The sequence below is a fragment of the Equus asinus genome, chromosome 26 (assembly GCF_041296235.1).
Source record: "Equus asinus isolate D_3611 breed Donkey chromosome 26, EquAss-T2T_v2, whole genome shotgun sequence".
NCBI classification, from domain to species: domain Eukaryota; kingdom Metazoa; phylum Chordata; class Mammalia; order Perissodactyla; family Equidae; genus Equus; species Equus asinus.
The window spans coordinates 41937078-41963539 of NC_091815.1; the positions used below are offsets into that span (position 1 = coordinate 41937078).

The following is a 26462-nucleotide window of genomic DNA, read 5'->3' on the forward strand; positions in this document are numbered from 1 at the left end:
TGGGAAGGGTGTGGAGAGAATGGAACCCTTGGACACTGTTCTTTGGAATGGAAATTGGTAGAGCGATTATGAAAGTTCCTCCAAATATTCAAATAGAATTACCATATGATCCAGCAATCCCATTTCTTCGAATACATCTGAAGGAAATGAAATCAGAATGTGGAAGAGATAATCTGCCCTCTCATTTCACTGAAGCATTATTCACAATACACAAGACAGGGAAACAACCTCAACGTCCATAAATGAATACATGGACAAAAAAAGTGTGATGTACACACACACACACACACACACACACCCCTGAAGTATTATTCAGCCTTAAAAAAGAAGGAAATCCTGCCATATGTGACAGTATGGGTGAATCTGGAGCGAATCTGGAGCTGAGTGAAATAAGCTGGTCAGAGAAAGGCAAATACTGTATGATATCACTTATAAATGAACTGTGAAACACACACACACAAAACATTGAACTCATAGACAGTCGAACGCCAGGGGCTGAGAAATGGGAAAAATGTGGAACTGTTCATCAAACAGTACAAACGTTCAGTTTTCAGATGAAGAAGATCTGAAAACATAATGTACAACATGGTGACTACAGTTAATAATACTGTACTTTACACTTGAAATTTACTGGGAGAGTATATCTGAAGTGTTCTTACCAAAAAAAGTACCTATATGAGGTGATGGAGATGTTCATTAACTTGACTATGTAATTATTTCATAATGCATACAGATATGAAATCAACACACTATACACTTTAAATATATACCACTTAATAGAACAACAACGCTGGAACAAAAAAGAAAGGAAAAGAAAAGACAGCTACACTAAACACTACACACCATGCAAGAGAGTCTTAAAATGTAGACCATGGTCCAGGTAAGTAGTGACCATGACAATGCCTGCAATTCCAGGCACAGACAGGTAGTAGGAAACGTCAGAAAAAGGAAAGGAACAAATCCTGTCACACACACAGAAGTGCTATGGCGCTGGACATGGTCACTTGGTCAGGGAGAGGGCAAGTAAGGCGCCATCCAATAGACTAGCCTCACTGCAAGACTACTGACCTGGAATCCTTCCCTGTGAGGCCTCAGTACAGAGCATATTAGGGCTGCAGGGGAGAGAAGAGGGCAGTGCACACACCCAGCCCTAGCAACACAGCACCACCCAGAAAGCTGGGGAAGCAAGTAGTGCCCACTGTCAACATGTGAGAACAAAGCAGCCCCAAGGGAAAGGGGGATGAGATGGGATACAGAGCCTAGTCCAGGTCACGGGGAGGGAGAGGGCCTTACCCAGTGAGGATATGAGTGCAAAGTTCTCCAGCATCACATCGTGGTACAAGTCCCTCTGAGCTTCACCAAGGAGCCTCCACTCCTCCCAGGAGAAGTACACAGCAACGTCTCCAAAGGTCATACTCTCCTGTCAAGATGGGGATAGAGGAAACCATGAACTTTCTCTCTCAGAACCCACAGGCCCTCACCTCGCACATCTACTCCACACACTTCCTCCTCCAGAGCTCCCCACCTCAAAGAAGATACCAGACCCTGCTGCCACTGATAGCCGCTCTCCTCAGGGTCCCAATCATCACTGTGTTCAGCCCTCAGAAATAACAGGCAGGGGGACACATAGATGCCATTCAAGCTCTGGGCCTGGCCGGCAGGGCCCCATCCCTCCTGTCAAGCAATTCCCCTACATCTTCCAGAGTGTAGCTACAAGACACAGCTAAACGTGGGCTCATGCTTCACCCCTAAGTCCCCACTACACAGGCCTTGGGGCCCTCAGCTCACACCACCTATGTAAATGCAAACCATGATGGAGACACGAGCTCTCCCATCTTCAGTCCCCACAGCTCTGCTACCTCCCTGGCCTACAATACAGGCATCTCCCTGCGCTCACCCATGGACGTGGCACATGGCACCCAGAGAGGGCTTCACAAACTCAAACACAATCCAGTACCTTCCCAGTCCTCGGATGGATCCCACAGCCAGGGAAAGCCCCAGATGCTGCTTTGAAGGCCTCCCCACCTGCCTCTGATCCTTGCTTCAAGATCAGCCACCCAGAACCACATGTGAATTTCAGATACCCATGACCCTTTTCCACTTCTGTCATGCACTTTCTGTCCTCTCAGCAGCCACAATCTGCCTCTCCCCACTTAATCTTCCTTAAAACCCCAGCCCTTAAAGTCTCCCTGCCAGGCATAGTGACTCTCACAACTGACTACATTCATCCCAGATCTTACCCACCAGCAAGACTCGAACAGCCCAGACCCCATCAGGGCTCAACACACAATTCTAGTGAATGTGAACAGTAGTGAATTCGCAGGAGCCCCAGTCTCACTGTCAACTTGTCTCATTTACTCCTCTGCCTCTGAAGTCATCTCCCACCCACTCATCCCATGGAAGCCTTGGCCACCTGCCAGATCATGATCTCTCCCACACCCTTCCAGGGCCACGGCCCTCCCTCACCTGTGTTTCTCATACTCAGGAACCTCAACCAGGTGCTAAGCAACAGAACCATTCCTCAGCATGCACCCCAGTCTTTCTGAATCGCTAACAGCATTATCACTATATCCCGCGTTCCACTTCTTAAATGTGACCACAGCTCCGCCCGGGTCCACACAAGAGCCACAATAGCCATTTGAAAGTCTCCATCCTGAACCCCTCCCCAGATTTCCATACGTGTCTCCAGATGCCCTCTTGATGCCTCTGCTCACTGTTCTCTGAAACATGTCAGACTCTTAAGAGGGCCCAAATATAATTTCTGATATTCACAAGGAAAATAAACCTACCAACAACTTCCACATCCCACTTGATGGAGCTTCCACCCCTTCAGCAGCTACAACCCAAAACCCTGGAGTCATCCCTAACCTCTCCCACAACTTTGTTGCTTTAGTGCCATTGAGTCAATTCAGACTCGTAGCGACCCTGTGTACAGCAGGGCAGAACCCTGCCCAGTATTTTTTGTGCCATCTTCTCATCTTCCAGACCATATCAGACAATATTCTGCTGCTAGTCACAGAGTTCTCATGCCCAGTTTTTTTGGAAATGGGTAGCCAGATCCTTCTTCCTATTTTGTCACAATCTGGAAGCTCTGATGCAACCTATCCACCTTGGGTGACTCTGTTGGTATGTGACATACTGGTGGCCTAGCTTTCAGCATCACACCGACAAGCAGCTGCCATAATATGACATGTGACAAAAACGTGGTGTGGTTCCCTGACAGCAAAACAAACCCAGGCTGCAGCAGTGAGACACCAAATCTTAACCGCTGGACCACCAGAGCTGGCCCTCCCTCAACTACAACATCCAAAAGTCAACTTGGCCCTTCTTCAAAAATGGACCTAGAATCCAAACTTTTCTCCCACCTCCGTGGCCACAACTCTGGTCCATCAGTACAGGGTTTATAGCAGTAGCCTCCTCCTGGGCTCTTGCATCCTCCCTTAACCCACAGTCTGTGCTCTTCTCTGCAGCCAGATGGAGCCTCCTAAGACCTGGCTAAGATCACCTACCTCCTCTTATCCAGACATCTCATTATGTCCATAATAGACACCTAACTCCTGGGCAGCCACATTAAGGCCTCATCACTCATCTACCCACCCCAACCTGTGTTCTTCACAGAAAGAATGGAGACCTGCTGTCCCTTGTCTCCAGCTCAGTCACACCTCCAAGCATTTGCACACGCTGCTATCAGTTCCTGGGATAACCTTCTACACCTGTTTATACTAGTAACCAGAAATTGCAACACCTCTGTGACCCTCGGCCTGCACTCAGGACACAGGGTTTGGGGGTATCCTCAGGGTCCCCGCACCCGAGAGCTGTGAACGCAGCAAGTGAAGAGTCTCAAGACGCCATAATCACGGACACCACACGGCTGGTGTTAGTACCACCGAGGGGCTGGGACACCCTCTACTTCCCTGTGCAGGCTCCGTAAGTGCTTTTTCCTGTCCCAGAACCTCTGGGGAGAGGCAGGCCACCACGTCTGGACCCCGCCCCGCCCTGCGACCCGGTGACCTCGGCTTCACTCACTGACCTCCGGGCCTCAGTCCTCAGAGCTGCCTCGGACCAGCTCTGCGCCCTCGGACCAGGACTCCGCTCCCTGCGCCTCCCCGGCCTCCTCACCCCTTCCCGTCCGTTCTCTCCGAGCAGCTCCTGGACAACTTTTTAAACCCGAAAACGCACCGCGTCCCTCTCTGTTCACAGCCCTCCCGGCTCCGGGCCCTCGGACTGAAGGAGCAGCCCCTCCCCTGCCAGTCCAGGGGGGACCCCACCTCACACTGTTCCCTGCGGACACAACGCGGCCCCGGGTCCCCTCGGCCCGGAAACCTCGCCCGCAGCCCGGCCCCCGCCCGCAGCCACAGGCCCCACGAGCGCCTCCCCGGCCCGGCCCCGGGGCCTGGGCTGCAGGCCCGGGAGCAGCGCCAGCCCGAGGGCTGGAGCTCGGGCTGCGCTGCGGGCGGGGCGGCCCGGAGCCGAGCGCTCACCTGAGCCGGCTCCCTCCGCGCGGCCGCCGCCATCGGCCTCGGGGGCGGAGCGGGGCCGGGAGCGGCGGGAGACGAGGCGCCGGGCGCGGCGCTCCCTGGCCCGGGCCTGGCGCGGGGCCCCGGGCGGCGTCGCCGAGCCTCAGAGCCGCCTGGGCCGCGGGGACGGCGCCTCCTCTCGCGCCTCCCCGTCCGTCCCCTCAAGCCCGACCCGGCGCTCCGGAGCCTCCGACGGAGTGAGCTGACCAGAGAAGCCAAAATGACCGCGATGGATGTGAGGGCGACTTGGCTCACTAGGTGGGTGTCCCCTTCCTCCCTCGCTGCTCCATGACTACAACCTTCCCTCTAGGAGGACCGTCCTCTAGCAAGCGGAGCCCGGCAGGGGCGAGACCCGATAAAACCTCCAAAGAAAAGGACCGCCGTGAGCAGGTGGCCGGAAGTCCCGCCCCGACGGGATGTGCTCACACGGAAACGCCTATTCTGGTCCCTCATTGGCTCATCTTGGGCGTCCCCTCTGCAGAAACACTTAAGGGCAAATAGTTGAAATAGTCAAAAAAATCTTAATAGACCTCAGTCCTTTTGAACATAGCAGATTATTTTAACAAAACATAAAGATTTTCTGTCTTTTAGGTAGACTTACTCAAAAATAAAGAAAAGCCTTTTATAACCTCTTTATTGAGAGCAGACTAGAAGTTTAAGAAAATTCTCTCTTGTAAGAGGAAGAAAACCAAATTTTAATTTTTTGCAACAGCTTACTTTTTACGTTAAAACTAATTTACTTAATTAGATTTACTTCAGTCTTAGCCAACTTGACCATGCATCTTTGCTTGAATACAAAGATGTTTTCCTTATTTTTAGTAGCTTTAATTACATATATTAATTAGAATTTTTAACCTCTACAGACTAGTGAAAACTAAAAAGGTAAGCAATTATGAACAGTTTCACATTAGCGTTCTGTGGCTTGGCCAATTTATAAATACATTTTATAATTTCTAGAAACATGTTACTTCATGGTACAATTTTTAAATAAAAATACAAGACATATTTACTAATAGACCCAAACATCTTTTAGTTTCTTTGTAATAAGCTAAAAGTAGATAAACTTATACATGCGTAATGATAATGTTTCAATCATGTAGATACTCAGTGAATTTTTATCATTTAATTTCTCCTAGCAAAATTTCAAAGTTTCAAAGAGAGATTTTAAGTTATCTTACACATGTGATAACACATAAGAAGTTTCCCTTGGGGCTGACCCTGTGGCCAAGTGGTTAAGTTCGTGCGCTCCACTGCAGGTAGCCCAGTGTTTCGTCGGTTCGAATCCTTGGTGCGGACATGGCACTGCCCATCAAGCCATGCTGAGGCGGTGTCCCACATGCCACAACTAGAAGGACCCACAACTAAGAACACATAACTATGTACGGGGGGGGTTTTGGGGAGAAAAAGGAAAAAAAAAGTCTTTAAAAAAAAGAAAAATGTTTACCTAAAACTTTTTTTTTCTTTTAAAGATTTTATTTTTCCTTTTTCTCCCCAAAGTCCCTGTAGGGCCTGGGCCTTCCTTGCTCAGCAGAAAACCCCAGGCCCATTGCAACCATGTGTCTTTCTGGCTCCCTTCTGGGCAGGCAGCCCAGCTACGGGAATTTGTAACGATTTGGGCCTGGCCAGTCTGGATCCTCACTTATCCCATGAAAGAACAGCGCATCTGACCGGGACACAGAGCCTCTCCATGGGAGCTTCTGTTCTGGGAACGCTAGTCATACCAAGGACAGCCCTTTGGCAAGCATGCAGACTTTGTTCCTCTGCTTACTTAAGCAAGCTTCTCTTGGGGGCCAGTTGCGGGTGCACACTTCCGTCCAGCTGGCCACCACTGGACATGCTCCCGTAAGTAGGGCCCAATAAACCTATATGTCCCATTTGTAGTCTCCGCGTCGTTTCTTCAGTGTCTCTGCATGATACCTGACCACCCCACCCCACCCCTGTGCATAGTTGTGCATATTTAGTTGTGAGTCCTTCTAGTTGTGGCATGTGGGACGCTGCCTCAGCATGGCCTCACGAGCGGTGCCATGTCTACGCCCAGGATCCAAACCCTTGAAACCCAGGGTCACTGAAGCGGAGCGCAAAAACAACCACTTGGCCAGAGGGCGGCCCCTACACAACAATTTTATTTTATTTCACATCTACTTAGTTTATTCCTTCCGAATAGTTATTTAGATTGCCTACAAAACTTCATGAGACATTAGACAAAATTAGCCATCATTTTAAGTTACTATTTTGCTAATCAGTTTTGTAATAGAGATATCAGCTTATTTGACCAATAAATGTAGGGTAAAGGCTGCATGTCTGCATCATATCCAATGCTGATGACTCTGAAAATATGTTCATTTTAATCAAACCAACAAACTTAAATAAGCAACAGTTCCCAGGCAGGACAGTTTACAGAATAAAGTACAAGTCCCCATAGCTGACTCAGTAGGAGCCTAAAATAATCAACAGGTTCTTGACAGGAGATAAAACAGGGTTCCAGATTGTCAGTCAAATGACTGACCCGGGAGCCAACCTGGAATCACTCCAGATGCCAAAAAAAAACAGAGGAGAGCTCCCAGGGGTGGAACTCAGACTCTCTGAAACCAGAGACTACAGCCTTGTCTGTCAAAGGACTGACCCAGGGGTCAACCATGAATCACTCAGAGAGAGAGAGAGAGAGGGAGAGAGAGGGAGAGAGAAATGAGGGACAGAGAAGGAACAGAGGGAGATTTTAAGAAAGTTGGTTGGACTGGAGGGTGTTGGCTTCCAGGCCTCCACCTGATTTACCGAATCCCGGAGTCTAAAGCAAAGGTTCGGCTGCAGCTGCTTATGTCCACATTCGGGCAGCCAGCTAGTCTGGTGCTGGGCCAGTCCAATCTTTGACTCAGACTAAAAGAAGTCCCTTCATGGTCACCAAAATGTTACCAGCACATTGGGTCCCTGTTGTCTCCCAGGACAAAAATCAAGAGAGACAACAAACGGGAGTGGAAAAGTAAAAGTTAATTAGCTTTTGCACAAGGGGGGCACAAAGGAGCAGGTGCAGAAAGGAAAGGGGCAGGTGACCAGCTCATTAGAGAGTGCGATTGTTGGGCTTTTTATTAGGCAAAGGCTGGGGAGGAGCACCTTGTCATGGCATGGAGAAGTGGGGTTTTCCTTGCACTTGTGCTGTTGTTCAGCATGCTATCATGTGCGTTGCAGGTATCATTAGCATGCTAGCTCTCTACCTCTGGGTGTGATTCTTACTCTGGTATGGGGCTTGGGTCACCTTCAGACAACTCCTGGGTGCTAGGGCACATGTGTAAGCCCGGGAAAGTCCCCAAACTGTGGAATGTGGGTCTTGGTAGTCTCTATCTGATTCTCCTAGCTTGAAGATTGGTTAGGGGCCTTATCTTCTTAGGCCAGGGGCCTTGCAGTTGGGCCCTATCTTGTTAGGCTGGTTGCTGTCTCAAATGCACATACATGTTAGAGCAATGAACTACCATGACAGCAACGCTTTGCTCTTAATTTTTACCATTCTGACCTTTTCTAAATATCCTCTTTACCTCTCCTTCCAATTGCTCTGTGTTTTCAGGAAAGAAAAAAGTACCACAACTTGTGGACAAAGCTTTGAGAGTGGTCAGGATTCCAATATAGCAACATGCTCAGCTTCATTCTCACACTTCTCATACTTCAGGAGTCAGGCTCAAACTTTACAGAGCTCTTACCTTTTTACACCTATCATACATATTTCCCCAGAGCTATTTCTCCCACTCTCTTCAAATAACTGTAGAATCGTTATTAATAACTTTCAGGAATTTTTCCAGTGATAATCTCAACTCCCTGTGCAGACATCTACCTACAATAAAAGGTGAAATGGTAATCACTTCACAGCAAGGAGATGACCTAGCGTCCCCCACATTTATCTTAGGGTTCATATGACCCATTTTGGACTCATGTTCCGACTGTGACAATGACAGACACAGTCCACTCAAGAAATGGCATTCAAAAGGTCACGCTTCTTTTCTGACAGGTCTCAAATCTTTGAAGCAATTCTATGTATCTTGGGATATGGATAGGAAATATTATCTAGAAGAAAACAGTGTTGCTTGCTTCCTGGGTTGAATACAATCACTGATTATACAGGCACGAGAAAAGTTTTCTGAGGAAATCTGCCCACTTGCTTCAGGGCAGCTCAACGTCCCTCTTTCTTCCACTCCGTGGCCCCGTCTGGAGTCTTTTCTCTTGTCCCTAACCAGAACTGAAGAACATAAAACTGATGCTGAAGCTTCAGTCTATATGTATTTAAAAAGCAACAAGGTAATAGTCATTAGCTCCCAGGTATGAGTGGACACAGAGAGACTTTATGGTGTGCTATGTCCATTTGCGGCTTTGGGGAACACCTGAAATAATATGTCTCCAAGCATTTTGTGATTGGTGCAGACTACATTCCGCAGAATCTGGGTGCGGTCCCCTTAAGAGGAACGAAGGCTCGCCGGATATTCGGGGCTTAGGCGTCCCATAAACCGCCGCTCTTTGCGGCGGCACCCAGCCTTTTCCCAGGAGCCCAGGCCGGGAACCCCTGGACTAGGCTAGCGGCTCACAGAGAACTACATTACCCAGAAACCAGTGCGCCGCCGCACGTCCAGTGAAGGCCCGGGAAGGGGGCGTTTCCGTGCGTGCGGAAGATGGCTGGGCGGGACTTCCGGCGTCCTCTTCGCCACAGACGTTTTGTTGGCTCTTGAGAGGTTTGGCCAGAGCCTGCGTCGTGAATGCTTGGTCCCTCCGGAGGGGGAGGAACAGTGAAGGCGCACGTGGAGGCGTTATCCCCACTGGACGGAGGCAAGGCCTAGGTTCTGCCGGGGCGGAGCTTGCGTCGGCGGTGTCCGCGTCCCCAACGCAGACTCCCGCCGCGCCCGGCCGCGCTTCGCCCCCGAGGCCGATGGCGGCGGCCGCGCGGAGGGAGCCGGCTCAGGTGAGCGCTCGGCTCCGGCCCGCCCCCGGCCCGCCCGCCCTCAGAGCAACCCGAGCTCCTGCCCGAGGGCGGGCGCTGCTCACGTCTGTCAGTCTAGATCCCTGTGTCCAGAACGGTGGGGAGCTCGTGGTTGGGGCCCCATATCAGAAAGCCAGTGTGATGACGTGGAGGAGAGTGTTGACTGGCAGAGGGACCGGCGTGAGCAAGAGGCGTGGAGGTGGGACGGAACCACAACTGTTCGGGAGATCCATGCTGTATCAGCACGAGCAGAGTGTGAGGAGTTGTGCTTTCCCTATGAGGACTTTGGGAGCCGTAAGCCATAGAAGAAGGGTTTTATCTGAGTAGGAATTTTAAAGGTATCTCAAATTTTGCGCAGGGCCAAACATTGGGTTGGGGAGGGGAACGTGAGGATGGATGCACGGAGACCAGTAAGGTGGGTCAACTGCGTTCTACTCCAGGAATATTTTGATGGTGAATGGACCAGAACAGTGCTGGGAGAGGAGGAAGAAGTGATTAAATTCCTGTTAAGTTTTTTAAAAAGAACCGACAGTATTTCCTGCTGTATCAGGTCCGGCTGTGATTGATAGTAAGAAGTGAAAAACCAAGTTTTTAGGTTTTGTTTTTTTGTTTTTCATGGAAATCGGGAAGTCAAAGTAGGGAAGAGGTTACAGGGGGATCAGAAGTTGAATTTTGGACACGGTTGATTTTGAGGTGTCTCAGAGTGGAAGTGTCCCATGGGCAGCTGGACTGGAAGGTCTGGGGTTCTGGAGAAGGGGCTGCATTGGAGATGTCTACAGTGTGAGGAGAGTGGTGTGGACTAAGTCAGGCCTAGAGATCAGATTTAGGAGAGCAATCTTAAGTACGTTATTTCAAATGGTCCCAGGTGAGAGGGGAGGGCTGTGGCTGGAAGGCAGGAAGCAAAGGGTAGGCATTCCTGAGACTTCAGAAAGGAGAGGTCCTGGCATTTCAAAGGGTTCTATCCAATGTCTGCATGAGAAGAAGGCTGTAGGGCACTAAGGAGCCTGGCCTGGGATGGTGACCGCAGTTGGGGTGCTGTAAAATTGCTACTGTCTGATGACCTCACCCTCCACTTTTGAATAACCCCTCCTAAGAGAAACACAGACTGAAAAACTTCTCCAGTGCCAGGAGTGATCCCACTACATTCAGTCTTGCCAAAGTCACAAAACACCACAAATGCCTTATCATAAATTTTCCCAACCTCCTTGTGTTTTTGACTAAATAAATTTTCCAAGGACAGGTTTAGTGGGGGCATCTTGCCTCATGGGAAGTTCATACCAAAGGATTCCATTAATATGAGTTGTCCCAACACAGGAAATGTTTCTGCTCACACTCTCTATATATTGTTTGTGACTTCTTTTTTCTTTTTCTTCTCTCCAAAGTCCCCCAGTACATAGTTGCATATTCTAGTTGTAGGTCCTTCTAGTTGTGGCATGTGGCATGCCGCCTCAGCATGGCCTGATGAGCAGTGCTATGTCTTTGCCCAGGATCTGAACCTGTGAAACCCTGGGCTGCTGAAGCGGAGCACGCCATCTTAACCACTCGGCCACAGGGCTGGCCCCTATTTGTGATTTTAATGAGTGTAGAGGAGGCAAAACTCTGTGTCTACCCATCTTAGGTTTTCAACTGGGACTCTTTAACAAAAAAACAGATTAACAAGAGAAAAATAGGTGTTAACATGTGCTGTACACATCACAGGGGAGAAACCTAAACCAAAAGTAACTTAGAGTGGCAGCGTAGAATTCCAGCTTCTATAGGATCTTCAGCAAAGAATAATAAATTTGTAGAGAAATGACACGATGAAGACAAGCAGTTTTAGGCTTCCAAGGGCAGCACACTGTGGGAATGTAAATATATGGGAGGGAACCAATGGAATATAGTTTGTTCACAGATTCCTTTGGTGCCAGTCTCTGGGCTGATAAGAATCTGTCTCCAGTAAAAGAAGAATTTATATCCTGCCTTTAGGCAGAAAAGGGCAAGCTCTTTCTGTGTTTGCTGTTTTTTAATACCTTCAGCTCAAAATAATTTTTATGTCAAAGAGGCATATTTGGGGATGATATATTCTGGTATCCTTCATGGGATACAAAAACAGCCAGGAAAAAAAGTTCAGGTATCTAAATTCCTAGATTATTTTCATTTTGTATCCTCTGTCAAACTGATTTCATGAGAGAATTCATCATTAATTAAAGAATCCATTGTAGCTAGTGAATTGATTTTTCTTTTTTGCATTTAGCCTGGTCCTAGATATGTACCTTTCTTGGGGTATTTAAGACAATGTTCACTAAAGTCATTTTCTGTAGGAACCAATTCTCTCATGGAACCCTATTTGAGAAAGGCTGCTTAAGATTATGGCCACACCAATTCCAGTGTGTAGGGGTGGGTTTTGCCACATCACCAGGCAATTCTCCTACACCAGCTGGGTGTCCTACAGTTCAACTCACTTCTGACACTCTTTGCCCAGAAGTAGCATCAGATCTCACAGGTTAAGGGGTCAGTCCTATAAGACTGCCCCTCCCCCTTTCAGAAGCTAGTCACAACCCCGTGTTATAAACCTGCACTCCTGACTGACTGGCTATAGATTGGAGGTTCCAGCAACGCCCCCCCTTGGGTTCAGTTAGTTTGCTTGAGTGGCTCAGAACTCAGGGAGACATTTTATTTACTAGATTAACGGTTTATTATAAAAGGATGTAACTCAGAAACAGCCATATGGAAGCTCGCATAGGGCAAGGTATGGGGAAGGGGTGCAGACCTCCCACGACCTCTTCAGGTACACTGCTCTCCCTGCGTTCACCAAACTGGAAGCTCTCTGACCCCCTTCCTGGGTTCTTATGGAGGCCTAATTACATGGGTGTGATTGATTACATCATTGGCCATTGGTGACTCAACTCAGTAGGAGTGGGGGGCTGAAAGTTCCAACCCTCCAATCAGATTGTTGGTTCTCCTGACAACCAGCTGCCATCCTTAGGTGCTATCCCAAAGCCACCTCTTTGATATAACAAAAGTCATCTTTATTGGTTTCATCACTTAGGCAATACCAAGCATTTCAGGAGCTCTGTGCCAGAAACGAGGAGAAAGACTAAATATGTGTACAGTCGTGCATTGCTTAATGACGGAGATGCATTCCGAGAAATTCATCGTTAGGCAGTTTCATCATTGTGGGAACATCATAGAGTATACTTACAGAAACCTAGATGGTATAGCCTACTACACACCTAGGTTCTGTGGTACTAACCTTATGGGACCACCATCGTATATGTGGTCCATTGTTGACCAAAACGTCGTTATTCGGTACATGACTGTATTTCTTGTTGTACATCACATTATCACACTTCTAGTAAATAAATATACATATATTCACAGAGAATTTGGAAAATTTGTGACCTATATTGTGGCTTCATTTTTGCGTTAGTGAATGTATGTTTTAAAATGTTCAAAAGTGTAAAACCAAGATGAATGTTGTCTGAATATATCATGTATGTGCTTATTCTTCGATTTGTCCCTTTCTGAGAGGATAGCCAAGAACGAGTAATTTATACATTTGTACCCACAATTCTCTTCGCTTTTTTCCTTTAAATATTTTACATATTTAAATTATAGAGATTGTCAGACTATATTAAAGGCACGGCCAAACTCTGTGCAGTCTGTAATAAATGATCCTTAATTACAAAAATAGAGATAAGCTTGGGGCTGGCCCGGTGGTGCAGTGGTTAAGTTCGTACATTCTGCTTCTCTGCGGCCCGGGGTTCGTGGCTTTGGATCCCAGGTGCAGACATGGCACCGTTTGACAAAAGCCATGCTGTGGTAGGTGTTCCACGTATAAAGTAGAGGAAGATGGGCATGGATGTTAGCTCAGGGCCAGTCTTCCTCAGCAAAAAGAGGAGGATTGGCAGTAGTTAGCTCAGGGCTAATCTTTCTCAAAAAAAAAAAAAGAGATAAGCTAAAAGGAATGGAATGAAATAAGACATGGATACTAACCATAAGAGGGTTGGAGTGATTACATTATAAGAAAACGTCATCCGGAAAAGTAATATTACCAAAGATGACATAGGGACATTTTATAATATCAAGCAAGTAATGTAATTAAGAAGATGTAAAACTGAAATGTATTTGTACCTAAGAACAGGCCTTCAAAATTCTTTTCTCTCAATAATTAATAGAATAGACAGAAAAAACCCTAAGGATGTAGAAGACATGGCCAACATCATCAGCTAACTTGATTCAATAGATATGTATAGAGCAGAATACATATTCTTTTCAGGTACACTTGGTGAATAAACCAAATGCTGGTACATAAAATAAATTTGTCAGTTTTAAAATTGAAGTCATACAGAATATATTCTCTAAATAAAACAAGACTAAATTAGAAATTTTCAAATATCAGAAAATCCACATCTTTCGATTTTTTACAACACAAATTATCAAAGAATAAAAGAAGAAATAAGGAAAACCAATAGAAGATAAACTAGACGCATTTTGTAAAATAGGCAAGGGTGATTTCAGTGTAACCAGATAGCCCTGGTGATCTAGTGGTTAAGATTGCATGTTCTCACCGCCACATCTCAGTTTCGTTTCTTGGTGAGGGAACCACGCCACTCATCTCTTGGTTGTCATACTGTGGCAGTGGCATGTTGCTGTGATGCTGAAAGCTATGCCATTGGTATTTTAAATACCAGCAGGGTTACCCATAGTAGACAGATTTCAGTGGAGCTGACAGATTAGGAAGAACCTGGCTACTGACTTCCGAAGGAATTGGCCACAAAAACCCTATGAATAGCAGTGAGCCTTGTCTGATATAGTGCCAGAAGGTGAGAGGATGGCACAAAAAGACTGGGGTTCCACTCTGCTGTATGTAGGCTCTCTAGGAATCCAAATCAATTCCATGGTACTAACAACAACAACAAATTTAAATGTATCACTAAAAAGCAAAATATATAGAAAACTGGCAAATATATTTCTAGAGTTATAGGTTTCTACTCCATAAAGCTTATGGCAGCCAAAATTTAGAGTCAGGAAAGATTGAGACTGGATATCTCCAGTGTCTAAAACTGCCAAGGGATCCAACATGTATGCCATACAAGGAAATAGTATTAATTAGAACAAGAAATAAGACTCCAACCTAAATGGCTAGAATAGGAGCAGACAGTCAATGGAAGAGGAAATCCAGGTGACTATTAGGTATATGAAAAAATATACAAACACATTTAAATTTTAGAAATGCACACCAAATACACCTGCCTTTACAGAACACATAATAGAATGTAAGGAAAATTCTAAGGCATCTGAAAATTTTACTAGAACTAATGTCATGAATATAGGCATAAATAGCACCAAAACAATATTAACAAATAAAATTCAGCAATATGTAAAAAGAATTATAGACCATGACCAAGAGATTTATTCCAGTGATGCCAAGCTGGTTTAATGTTAGGAAAACAAAGAGTGTTATCCAACATTTTAACAGGCTAAAGAAGAAAAATCACTAGCATAAATGATTGTAGCAAAGTGCTATGTACAAGTTCTTTCTCTTTACATATATGTATAAATAACGTGGGAGGGTAGACAGACAGATACAGATGTAAATAAACTAGTCTGTATGTCAGCAGTACACAGAAAACAAAAATTGATGAAATTTTACAAATCTATATCATCAAAACATAAAATACTTAGGAATGACTATAATGAAATATGTGCGCGTTCTTTCATTATATTCATTCCTAAGCATTTTATTGAAAACTGCAAAATTATTTATTACTGAAAACATGAAAGTTTCATTGAAATCTAAAAACACTGCTGCTGAGAGAAATTAAAGATGACCTAATAAACAGAGCGTTTTTTTCCATGGAATTCGGGGGTTTTGCTTTTCCTCCCTTCTAAGGATTTAGTACTCCCTTTGGTCTCCAGTATCAAGTGATGGTGTCCGGCCGGAGACTGATGCTGATGAGCCTGAGTCATGAGAATTCAGCCTGAGCTTCTGTTGACCACACAGATCAACCTGGGGCCAGTTTACTGGAGGACAGTTGAGGAGGGCACGGTTCTAGTTCCTGCAGGAGGTGAGCACCTGGAATCTTCTGAATCAAGGGTGCAAGTCAAGAGGATGTGGGTGGTCAGGAGTCACTTTCTGTTTTCCAAAGCATGAAGGGTTTGAAGCACTGTTGGGAGAATGACCAGAGGATGGCATGTAATTACCCAGGTAGTAATTGCAACCATGTGCTGTGGATACTATTATTTCCCCATTTAAGAAATGAGGAAACTGAGATTTGGAGAGATGAGGTTCCTGCCCAAGGAACCCTAATCAGTACTGGGGTTATTAGCTGCAAAACCAGGTAAGCTTCCCCCGGGAGCCCAGGCCCTGAAGTCAGACACTAGACACCATATGGTAGATTCTGTTGCCAGTTTGAAGCCAAACACCACATGACTGGTTCTAATGCAAGTTCAAAGTTTGTGAATTTGAAAGTAAGATATAGGCAGCCGGCCTTGTGGCCGAGTGGTTAAGTTCGCGCACTCTGCTTCGGCAGCCCAGGGTTTCTCTGGTTCAGATCCTGGATGCAGACCTGGCACCACTCATAAAGCCATGCTGAGGCGGCGTCCCACATAACAGAACGAGGAGGACCTACAACTAGAATATACAACTATGTACTGGGGGGCTTTGGGAGAAGAAAAAAAAGAGATTGGCAACAGAGGTTAGCTCAGGGCCAGTCTTTAAAAAAAAAAAAAAAAAGTAAGGTATAGAAGAATTGTGCCACAAAATTTGAAATGATGTCAACTCTATGCTGTACTTATTCTTGAGGAAAAATATTTCTTAAATTGTAAATCTTGAGTCATCTTGCCTAGAGGAATGTATCCCCCGTACAACAGGCTTCCTGAAATTTGTATCATTTTTTTATGTGTGATTTTTTTCTTGAAATAATTTTGAACGGCAGAGATTGTACACACTCTGCCATCCTGTAAAATTTTTAATCATTGCTGTCAAGGCTACTTGCAGGTCCGGGTTATGTGTATTTGAATTTTGACAGATGCTGCCCTTAGCTCTGCAAATAGGCAACCGTGACTTACCTCCCACCACAGGGGTAGATGAGAGGCCAGACTTGTGATGATGAGGACCGTATGTCCAGTGCTGACTGCACCTTGCAGTTTTAAGTGCTTTATACAGAACTTCACCTAGATGTAGCTACTTTCTCTGCCATTTTAAGGAATGGACGTTTACGTTTGAAGAGCATTTGAATAACTTCACAGAGGTCAGAGAGGTTTTATCTTCATTTTTTGTTTCATATCTTGGAGGTGAAGTTGCTTGCGTAGGGTCCCAAATTAGGGGGTGGAGGTTGGGATTTCCAGCCGTGAACCTCCACAAGAGCCAAGGGGTCACGCTCAGGACATGGGGCACCTGCTACAGACTCGGAGGAGACGATGTGAGACACAAGATGAGGCTTGGCAGCAACTGGCAGGCTCAGCACCCAGTAGATGCTCAGTAAATGATTCTTTTGCCTTCCACCTTATGACCACCTGGGCCTCCCTTTTGTGCCTATTGGTGACTTCAGTGCCTACAAGGTTCTGTGCCATGAGGTGGCAGTTCAGCCAGTGATGGCCTGGGAGGAGGTCTTTCCTGGGAGTGGTTCATGTTGGGGTGGGACTTTGGCTGTCCTCATGGTGGCCCTCTTGTCTACTGCACTTTCATATCCCTGTGATTTAAGACTAATATGCCCCGATCTGGTGTGCTGGCTGCTAGGGGCATGTGGTGCCCACTGCACAGAGGTGGGCTGGAGGCGCGGCACCAGCCCACGTCCTCCTCTTGCTCTTGTTCCTTTGGCCCTCAGGCTGCAATGACGGCAGCCAAGCTGATGGTCGTGCCCTCACCCTCCCCAATATGTGGAGGCGTCTGTCCCTGAAATTCCGTCTGCAGATTCTGAGGAGGCGAACTCAATCCAAGCCAGCAGTTATATGGAGAGCTTCCCCTGTAGAACCCAGAGCAATGCAGGATGAAAGGCATCCCAAGGCATGTGCAGATGCCTGGAGGTGAGGCTGGGCTGTCTTCGTGAATTGCAGGTCTCTTTCCTTTCTGGTGGAGACACCGGAGGGACAGGCTTCAAGCCTGAAGTGGAGCTGAGGAGTGCGGCCTGTCTTCTGAGGGTAGTGGGAGCCACAAGAGAATTTGGAGCAGAGTCTCAGCAGGCTTCCTCTGGCTGCGGAGTGAACAGACTGTGAAGGGGTGGGGGTGATGGTGGAGGCAGGCCTGGAAATCAAAGAAGCCCACCCAAAGAAGAACAGGCAAAGGTTATTTCTTCAGAGCCTGCTGTAGCAAGGGAGGCAGGCATCATCACTTGCGGTTGGCTGAGGCTCAAAGGCACACAGGAGAGAGGGAAAGCTGATTGGCCCTAAGTTGGAAGCGAGTGCAAAAGTTAGGGAAAATGGCAGTTTTTACCGAGTCCTGACCTTTTTGTTTGGGTTGCTACAGTGACTGGTTTGGCTTACCATGCTGGTGGCTGCAGAGGTTATGGGTCAGAATTTTGTTTTTATGTATGATCACACCACAGGGAAACCAGGGAGGAGGTACTGCAGTAGTCCAGATGAGCATTGGTGGGCTGTGTCGGAGTGAGTGCTGTGAAGGTGGCAGACAAGGTTGTGTTCTCAGTCTGTTATTTTACTAGGGCTGAATTTTTTTCTTTCTTTCTTTCTTTTTGTGAGGAAAATTGGCCCTGAACTAATATCTGTTGCCAATCTTCCTCTTTTTGCTTGAGGAAGACTGTTGCTGAGCTAACATCTGTGCCCATCTTCCTCTATTTTATGGGGGATGCCGCCACAGCGTGGCTTGACAAGTGGTGCTAGGTCTGCACCTGGGATCCACACCTGCGAACCCCAGGTCACTGGAGCGGAGCATGTGAACTTAACCACTATGCTACTGGGCCGGCCCCTGATTTTATTTTCTGAAGTAGATTGTGGCAGAGGGAAGGAAGGGAGTCAGAGATCCAAGGTTTTGGACCTTGCAACACTTATCAACTGAAATGGGGAGGTTGGTTGTAAATTAATTTTCAGAGGATTAGGTGGAGATAAGAAGGTTGTGACTGGTGAGGGGACAGCGTGTGTATGGTAGGCAGAATAATGGCCTCTCAAAGATATCCATGTCCTAATCCCTGGAACCTTTGGATCTGTTACCTCACATGGCAAAAGGGACTTTTTGTGTGTGATTAAATTAAGGATCTTAAGAGGGAGAGATTATCGTAGGGGGCCCAGTGTAGTTGCAGGAGGATAGAGTCAAAGGAGATTTGGGCAAGGAAATAGATATCAGAGTGATACACTTGCTAGCTTTGAAGGTGGAGGAAGGGGCAAGGAGTTAAGAAATGCAGGGGATCTTCAGAAACTGGAAAAGGTAAGGAAACAGATTCTTCCATAGAACTGCCAAAGGGAGTACAATCCTCATGGCATCTTGATTTTAGCCTAATGAAGCCTAGTTTGGGTTTATAAGCTCCAGAACTGTAAGATGATAAATTTTTGTTGATTTAAGCCACAAAGCTAGTAATAATTTGTTATAGCAGCAATAGGAAATTAATACAGTGTGCAACAGAGAAATGGAAAAGGGCTGAGGGTACATGAAGTATGCACGTGGTTCTGGGTGCATGTGATCGAAGAAAGGAAAAGGTCCAGATTGGGAGGCCTTCAAATCAGAAATGTGGCTTTCTTTGGCAGTTGGAGCCATTGGAGGTTTGGGACTAGATAGGAATCCTGATTGTATGGCCAAGTGTTCTCTCCGTGCTATGTGGGATGTCCAGGGTGATGTCTATGGTGTGTATCAGAAGAGTGGTAGTAGGTAGCCAAAGATATTAGGGAGGAAGATGTGAGGGAGCTGTGGTCCAAGGATTAATGTGCATGAAAGGAGTGAGTGTGAACCGATGGTCTTGTGGCCCTGTCACTGGAGGCTTAAGTGAGACAAGTGGGCCCAGGTTTATTCTAGGCGGCATGTTCTGGGGGACCCGGGAGGAATTGGCTGTCAGGAGAGGAGGTAGGCCTTGGTGTTCCATTCCAGGCTCAGAGCTTAAATGGCTTGTATCTCCCAACCTGCTTATTGTTGCTGTGGGCTGACAAGTGATCACTGGGGTAATCGGGAGAGAGCAAGGACCAGTGATACCAGTGCCTGGTATCTCCTCTGACTTGGGACCTTGGGAAGTAGGAGAGCAGGACATTGTTGTGGGTGGATAGTGTGGGGATACTCAGTCAAGAGACTTTTCCTGGACCTTGCTGGCCATGTTATTGCAGGGCTGTGTGATCTCTGAGGATGTGTTTGTGTACTTCTCCTGGGAAGAATGGATGCTCCTTGATGATGCTCAGAGACTCCTGTACTGGGATGTGATGCTGGAGAACTTTGCACTTTTAGCGTCACTGGGTAAGATACTCACACCAGACCATCTTCTTTCTCCTTTTCTCCGTGGACAGCTCTGTCCTTCCCACAGTCAGATCAGGGGCACTGCTATGATCCTTGCCAGGTTTCCTCGTGTAGGATTCATGGGTGCCAGGGCTGAGCTGTATGGAGTGTCCTCGCCTCTTACTGAGCCATCCTGAAGCCATGTAGCCAAGGGCTTGAGTGTCACAAGATGTGGTTTGCCCAGTGGATCCCATTAACCTTGCTCATTTTCTGGGTCGGTAAATCTGTCCAGAATTATGGCACCTCTTTGCCCAAGGCTCTGTCCCTTTCCTCTAGGTGACATTTTCTGGGACTCAATTATACCAAGAGTTACAGGCACTCACATAATCACTACTTATGGGGACCTTGGGACTATTCGACACAACCTTCCTTTGAAGTTCTTTTTTGTAATTCCCTTTTTTTTCCTTGTGGTCTGTCATAGGGTGGGTTGCTTGGGGCCAGTACTGACTGTCACCTGTCCTGTGTTTCCCTCAGGAATTGCATCCTTTAGATCACACTTAGTTACACAACTGGAGCAAGGGGAAGAGCCCTGGATGCCTGACCAGGTGGATGTGACTCCAGCCTCAGAAAGAGAGGCTCAGAAGGGACCTGGACCTGGTAAGTGGATACCAGCGAAGGGCATGATGTCAGGGTTGGGTCCAAAACCAGCAATATTGACTGATCACGCCAGTGTTTGGTTTCAAGGCTGGTGGCCACACAATGTTTACTTATCCTTCCCCATTCTTGACATTGAGACTTATTTCCAGTCTGAATTCTAGCCCCTTGCCATCTCCCATCTTTCTGGCATCTACCTTGCACCTGTTCCTTTCCACTGCAGAGTCTCCATTGTTCTGCAAAATTCGCCTACACTTAGTGTATCATGAGATGGGTACATATCCTTAAATAGTCCTTGAACACCAGCTACTTGTAATTGGATTTTCCTGGGCCTGGATATGCCCTTCTGCATAGCACTCACCTGTCACAATAGCCAACATCCTACCAGAAGCTATCTACTATATTCTACCCTCATATCCTTGCCTTCAGGAGGCCTGCCCCATTCTCTGACCTTCGGAAACCCAGTACTGCATAACAATCCCTTTCTCAACCTGACCTGGTCTCTCTTGTCCTGGAAGAAGTCCCATGGACTTATTCCTGGGTGTGTCAGACATTTACAGTGGGGTTGCCCCCTCCACCAAAGTCAACATGCACCACCTCAGTACTTCTTTGCTTTCAGGTTATTGGTGTGGAGTAGAAAAAGAGGATGCATCCTTTAAGCAGAGAGTTTCTTTAGAAGGAGTGTCACGGGTGAAGACACCTTTGGCAGTTCTGAAGACCCACTTATGTGACATGACTGGCCCAATATTGAAAGACATCTTACATCTGACTGAATACCAGAGGAGAGAAGCCAGGGAGAAACCACACACGTGTGGGACATGTGGAAAGCAATTCTGGTTCAGTGCAATCCTTCACCAGCACCAGAAGCAGCACAGTGGAGAGAAACCTTTCAGAAGGGATGAGGGCAGGGACCCTGTGAAAAACTGCAGAATCTCTGTGTCAGAGAAGCCCTACACATATGTTGAGGGCAGAATGGACTTTCCAGCCACCTCTGGCCTTCTTCAGCACCAGGTCCCCCATATCAGGATGAAGCCCCATGAGAGCACCGAGCTTGGGGGAGCCCTTCACACGGGACAGAGGCATCACAAGTGCAGTGAATGTGGGAAAGTGTTCACCCGCAAAGACACTCTTACTCGGCACCAGAGAATCCACACTGGAGAAAGGCCTTATGAGTGCAGCAAATGTGGGAAATTCTTTAGCCAAAGCTGTGACCTTTTTAAACACCACACAGTCCACACTGGAGAAAGGCCTTATGAGTGCAACGAATGTGGGAAATTCTTTAGACAAATCTCTGGCCTGATTGAACACAGGAGAGTTCACACAGGAGAAAGGCTCTATCAGTGCAGTAATTGTGGAAAATTCTTTAGCAGTAAGTCGAACCTCATTAGACACCAGGAGGTTCACACAGGAGCAAGGCCGTATCTGTGCAGTGAGTGTGGCAAAGAGTTCAACCGCAAACACACACTTGTCCTGCACCAGAGAACTCACACTGGAGAAAAGCCTTATGAGTGCAGTGAATGTGGGAAGGCCTTTAGCCAGAGCTCCCACCTTAATGTACATTGGAGAATCCATAGCAGTGATTATGAGTGTAGCCGATGTGGGAAAGCCTTTAGCTGCATCTCTAAACTCATTCAGCACCAAAAAGTTCACTCTGGTGAAAAGCCTTATGAGTGCAGCAAATGTGGGAAAGCCTTTACTCAAAGGCCAAACCTTATTCGGCACTGGAAAATGCACACTGGAGAACAGCCTTATGTGTGCAGTGAATGTGGGAAAGAGTTCAGCCGCAAACACACACTTGTCCTCCACCAGAAGATTCACAGTGGAGAAAAGCCCTGAGACTACAGCCAATGTGGGAAATCCTTTAGCCAACACTCCTAACTTACTGTGTATTTGAGAATTCCTAGCAGTGACTATGAATGCAGCAGACGTGGGAAAACCTTTATGTAAAGACCAAACTTTGTTCCTCATTGGAAAGTCCACACTGGACAAAGGCCTTAGCAGTACAGAGAATGTGCTGTCTCCTTGTTCAGCCTAACAGCTCTCCCCAGAGGGAGGCTCTGAGAGTAGGCTTTGTGAGGGAGCCACTGTTCAGAAGTAGAACCTTATACTTAACACCATCCACACGGGGGAGATTCCTTGTTCAGTCCCAGTTGTGAGGTGTCTTCAAGAGCTGTGTTTCACATTCTATTCTTTGCCAGTGGCAGAAGCCATCCTGCTATTACCCTCTGGCAAAGTCCCACAGAGTGTGTCAGTCACTCCAGCATGCTTTCATTGGTATTGGTAAAATGGCCTAGGGGCAGTACGAAATTTACAGTTGCTGGGCCCTGATCATCAATGTATTGTTATAACTTAAATAGCTAATGAAAACTTAGAGGGCAATATGATTACAAGAATATGGTGATACTGTAGAAGGCTTGCAGGTGAAAGCATGGTTTATAAAGGAATTTATGGACTGAAATTATGTATAGTTGTTGCCTCACCTTGACCGCAGTATATTATTGGAATGGATGTGATGTCATAAAAAATCTGCTTAGTCTTCTTATAATTAATTGAGCATACTAGATGGGAACCTTTAAAATTACCTAAGTCCACTCAGGTGGTTAATTTAAAACAGCATGGGATACCTGGGGGGAATAAAAAAATGTTGGCTTCAATTAGTAAGGATCTTTTAGGTGCAGGTATGTTAGTACTTACATATTCCCTATTAATAGTCTTATATGAGGTGTAAGGATGGATGTGAGAGGTTAACTAGCGGTTTTGGAGGACTTGATAAATTGGTAACCCCAATCATTAGCTATACCTGATATGGTATCAACAATTAAAGCTATGCTACAAGCTCAAGAAGATCAGTATTTTGTATTAGATTTGGCTAATGCCTTCTTTTCCATTAGGAAGCCAAAGCATTCATTAGGGATAGACCCCATTATGCAGAGACTGTGCCTTCACAAGAATGTTTTAATTCTCTGGCTGACACTTGATTCTCAATTTAAACTCCATTCCATGACAATATTTAGTATATGGGCAAAGACCACTTTTGGGGGAAGGCCAAGAGAATACTACTGTAGTTTTGACTTGTTTTGTAATGATCTTAGTCTAACTCATAATGTAATTGCTATCTGGTGTGATACCAATTGGTAATATTGGTAAGATTAATTAATGGACTCAAACAACCAGTGGTAATACTGATGTAGATTATCAGATGTATTGGGAAATTGAATTAAAACCTCCACATGAGGGGCTGACCTGGTGGCTCAGCAGTTAAGTGTGTACGTTCCGCTTTGGCAGCCTAGGGTTCACCAGTTTGGATCCCGGGTGCAGACATGGCATCGCTTGGCAAGCCAGGCTGTGGTAGGTGTCCCACATAGAAAGTAGAGGAAGATGAGCACGGATATGAGCTCAGGGCTAGTCTTCCTCAGCAAAAAGAGAAGGATTGGCAGTAGTTAGCTCAGGGCTAATATTCCTCAAAAAAAAAACAGTCTTTCATTAAGAACTAATTTTTTTTTTTAAGATTTTTTTTTTTCCTTTTTCTCCCCAAACCCCCCGGTACATAGTTGTGTATTTTTTTAGTTGTGGCTCCTTCCAGCTGTGGCATGTGGGACACTGCCCCAGCATGGCCTGATGAGCAGCACAATGTCCGTGCCTAGGACCCGAACCAGCGAAACCCTGGGCTGCTGAAGGGAGCGCGCAAACTTAACCACTCAGCCATGGGGCCGACCCCAAGAACTAATTTGTGTGTGTGTGTGTCTGAGGAAGATTAACTGGGCCTGAGCTAACATCTGTGCCAATCTTCCTCTCTTTTGCATGTGGGACACCACCACAGCATGGCTTGATAAGCAGTGTTTAGGTCTGCGCCCAGGATCCAAACCCGTGAACCCAGGGCCATTGAAGTGGAGTGTGCAAACTTGGACACTACACCACCAGGCCAGCCCCAGAACTAAAATATTTTTTATTACACCAAGAATAATATAAAATTAGCATCAAATGTCTAGTGATTTTCCCTCTACACTGGTATTGCTCAGTGTTTTCAAAAATGAAGAAAATTTCTTATTGGAGACAATCATCAGTGACTCTTGTAGTCAAATGCTCAGATTAATTTTATATTTTCCCAGGCGTCACTGCTAAAATTTATCTAAAGTCAACTTTTTTCACCATCCACTGATGTTTACTATGCCACCACCTTTGAATCACTACATAGTTATTGTTAACACCTGTGACATAACAAGAGCTATATATTTGGTCTCTGCCCTTGGTTCCTGACACACAGCTCTTTAAACCCTTGGAATCTTCAGAGTAACAAGTGTGTCTTTTTGTGTACTAATGAGATGACAAGGCTAGGGGCCCCCTAGATAGCTCCAGGATGGGACTGGTCACTGAAAAGACCAAGGCCTGATTAGAGGGTTGGAACTTTCAGCCAGACACACACACCCCTACCTTCAGGGAGCAGAGGGGCTGAAGGTTGAGATAATCACCAATTTAATCAATCATGCCTACGTAATTAAACATCAAAAAAAAAAAGCTAAACTAGAAGGTTCTGAGAATTTCTGGTGGTGAACACATCTACCTACTGAGGAAGGTGATGTACCCCACTTCTATGCGACAGAAACTCCTGCTCTAGGGAAACTTTCAGACTTCACTTATGTACTTCATCTGGCCGATCATCTGTGTCATTTATAATATACCAATAATAGTAAAGTGTTTCCCTGAGTTCTGTGAGACATTATAACAAATTATGGAAACTGAGGAGAGGCTCCTGGGAACTCCTGATTTGTAGTCAAGTTGCATGGAAGTGTGGGTAAGCTGAGGTAGTAGTTATTTGCCATTGGTGTTTAAAGTGGGTGGCAGTTTTGTGGGACTGAGTCCTTAATCTGTGACGTTTACACTAATTTCAGGTAGTTAGCGTCAGAATTAAGTTAAATTGTAGGACACCAGATGGTGTCTGCAGAGAATTAGGGAATTGCTTGGTGTGTAAACACACACCTTTGGTGTCAAAAGTATTGGTCTTGGGGCCGGCTTGGTGGTGTAGTGGTAAGCTCAGGGCCTATCTTCCTTAGCAAAAGAAAAAAAAAGTGTTCCAGTCTTGTGGGTGTTGTGTAAGAAAAATCATTTAAAGCTTTCAGGAATTTGCGCTTTATAACTGTTTTTCTGAGATAATATTAATTCCCCATGCAGAACAGTCCCTGCAATTACAAGAGAAATTATAACCACTTCCCAGCAATGAGAAGAAATCATAGGTTTAAGATCTTCTCAGTATCTTAGTGTGGACAGCATCCTTTGCATACATGCTCTGTCTTTGAACATTGCAGCCCTTGTCCAGTACCAACATAGCATTTGTTTCATTATTGTTCTTGAGATTGATGTCAGACTCAAGAAATTGAACATGTCAGGACATCAAGTAAAAGATATTAAATAGACAAAAGTGTTGGTCAGTTAATTGGACACAATAATTGACTATACATACAGGAGAGCTGTTTTCTATGGGAACCAGAGACACCGACCTTTATACTCCTGCCTCAGGGTTGCCTCACTTCTCTGTCTTCCCTGTCATGGCCCTATCTGGAGTACTTTTTGCCTTGTCCCTGACCAAACATACACGGACGATAAAACCGTCTCTGATGCTTCGGCGTCCATACATTTGAACTGCGAGAAGATAATGCTTGTTAGTTTCTACTTCCAGTGGATACATTTTGTGTTTAAATGACTCTGCGAAACAATATGTGCATTTGGATCTGTAGCCTTTTGGAATAACTGAGGTAATATTTTTAGCTTTGGGGACCATGCTGAGCTTCAGAGTCTGAGACGATATGTTTCCAAAGACTTGTGCGATCAGCTGCTGACACCGCTCCCTAGAAACCTGATAAGGCCCTTTAAGAACGACTGAATCCCGCACTCCCTCGGGGGAGCTTGGCATCTCCGAAAGCCTGGCTGGGTCCTCCTCCACCAGCGGCCGCGACTACATTACCCAGAGTGCTCCGCGACGAAAGAGACG

General features: G+C 46.1%; 2 protein-coding genes across 6 annotated transcripts in view; one reads left to right on the plus strand and one right to left on the minus strand.

Moving 5' to 3' along the window:
* LOC106846651 (zinc finger protein 17-like) overlaps positions 1-4934 on the minus strand; it is a 31998-nt gene extending 27064 nt beyond the window's left edge. Inside the window, exons 1-2 of one of the 3 annotated variants that reach the window (XM_044759184.2) lie at positions 4482-4912; positions 1294-1420 (exon numbers count right to left, since the gene is read on the minus strand). In XM_044759184.2, the coding sequence (XP_044615119.2) occupies positions 1294-1420; positions 4482-4514 (160 nt within the window). In that variant the 5' untranslated portion in view covers positions 4515-4912. Of the gene's footprint in view, positions 1-1293; positions 1421-4481 lie in introns of all 3 variants that reach the window. The other 2 variants (XM_070499328.1, XM_014865572.3) reach the window with 2 other exon arrangements.
* Positions 4935-9165: 4231 nt separating this feature from the next.
* On the plus strand, positions 9166-26280 carry ZNF671 (zinc finger protein 671). Of its 3 annotated transcripts, none has more exons than XM_070499341.1 (4): positions 9166-9809; positions 19717-19843; positions 20357-20479; positions 21096-26280. In XM_070499341.1, the coding sequence occupies exons 2-4, from the start codon at positions 19768-19770 to the stop codon at positions 22310-22312; spliced, it is 1416 nt and encodes a 471-aa protein (XP_070355442.1). In that variant the 5' UTR covers positions 9166-9809; positions 19717-19767; the 3' UTR covers positions 22313-26280. The 3 variants fall into 3 exon arrangements, with proteins under 3 accessions (XP_070355442.1, XP_070355441.1, XP_044614976.2); XM_070499340.1 differs by having other exon boundaries at positions 9166-9453; XM_044759041.2 differs by having other exon boundaries at positions 9174-9726.
* Positions 26281-26462: the final 182 nt, after the last annotated feature.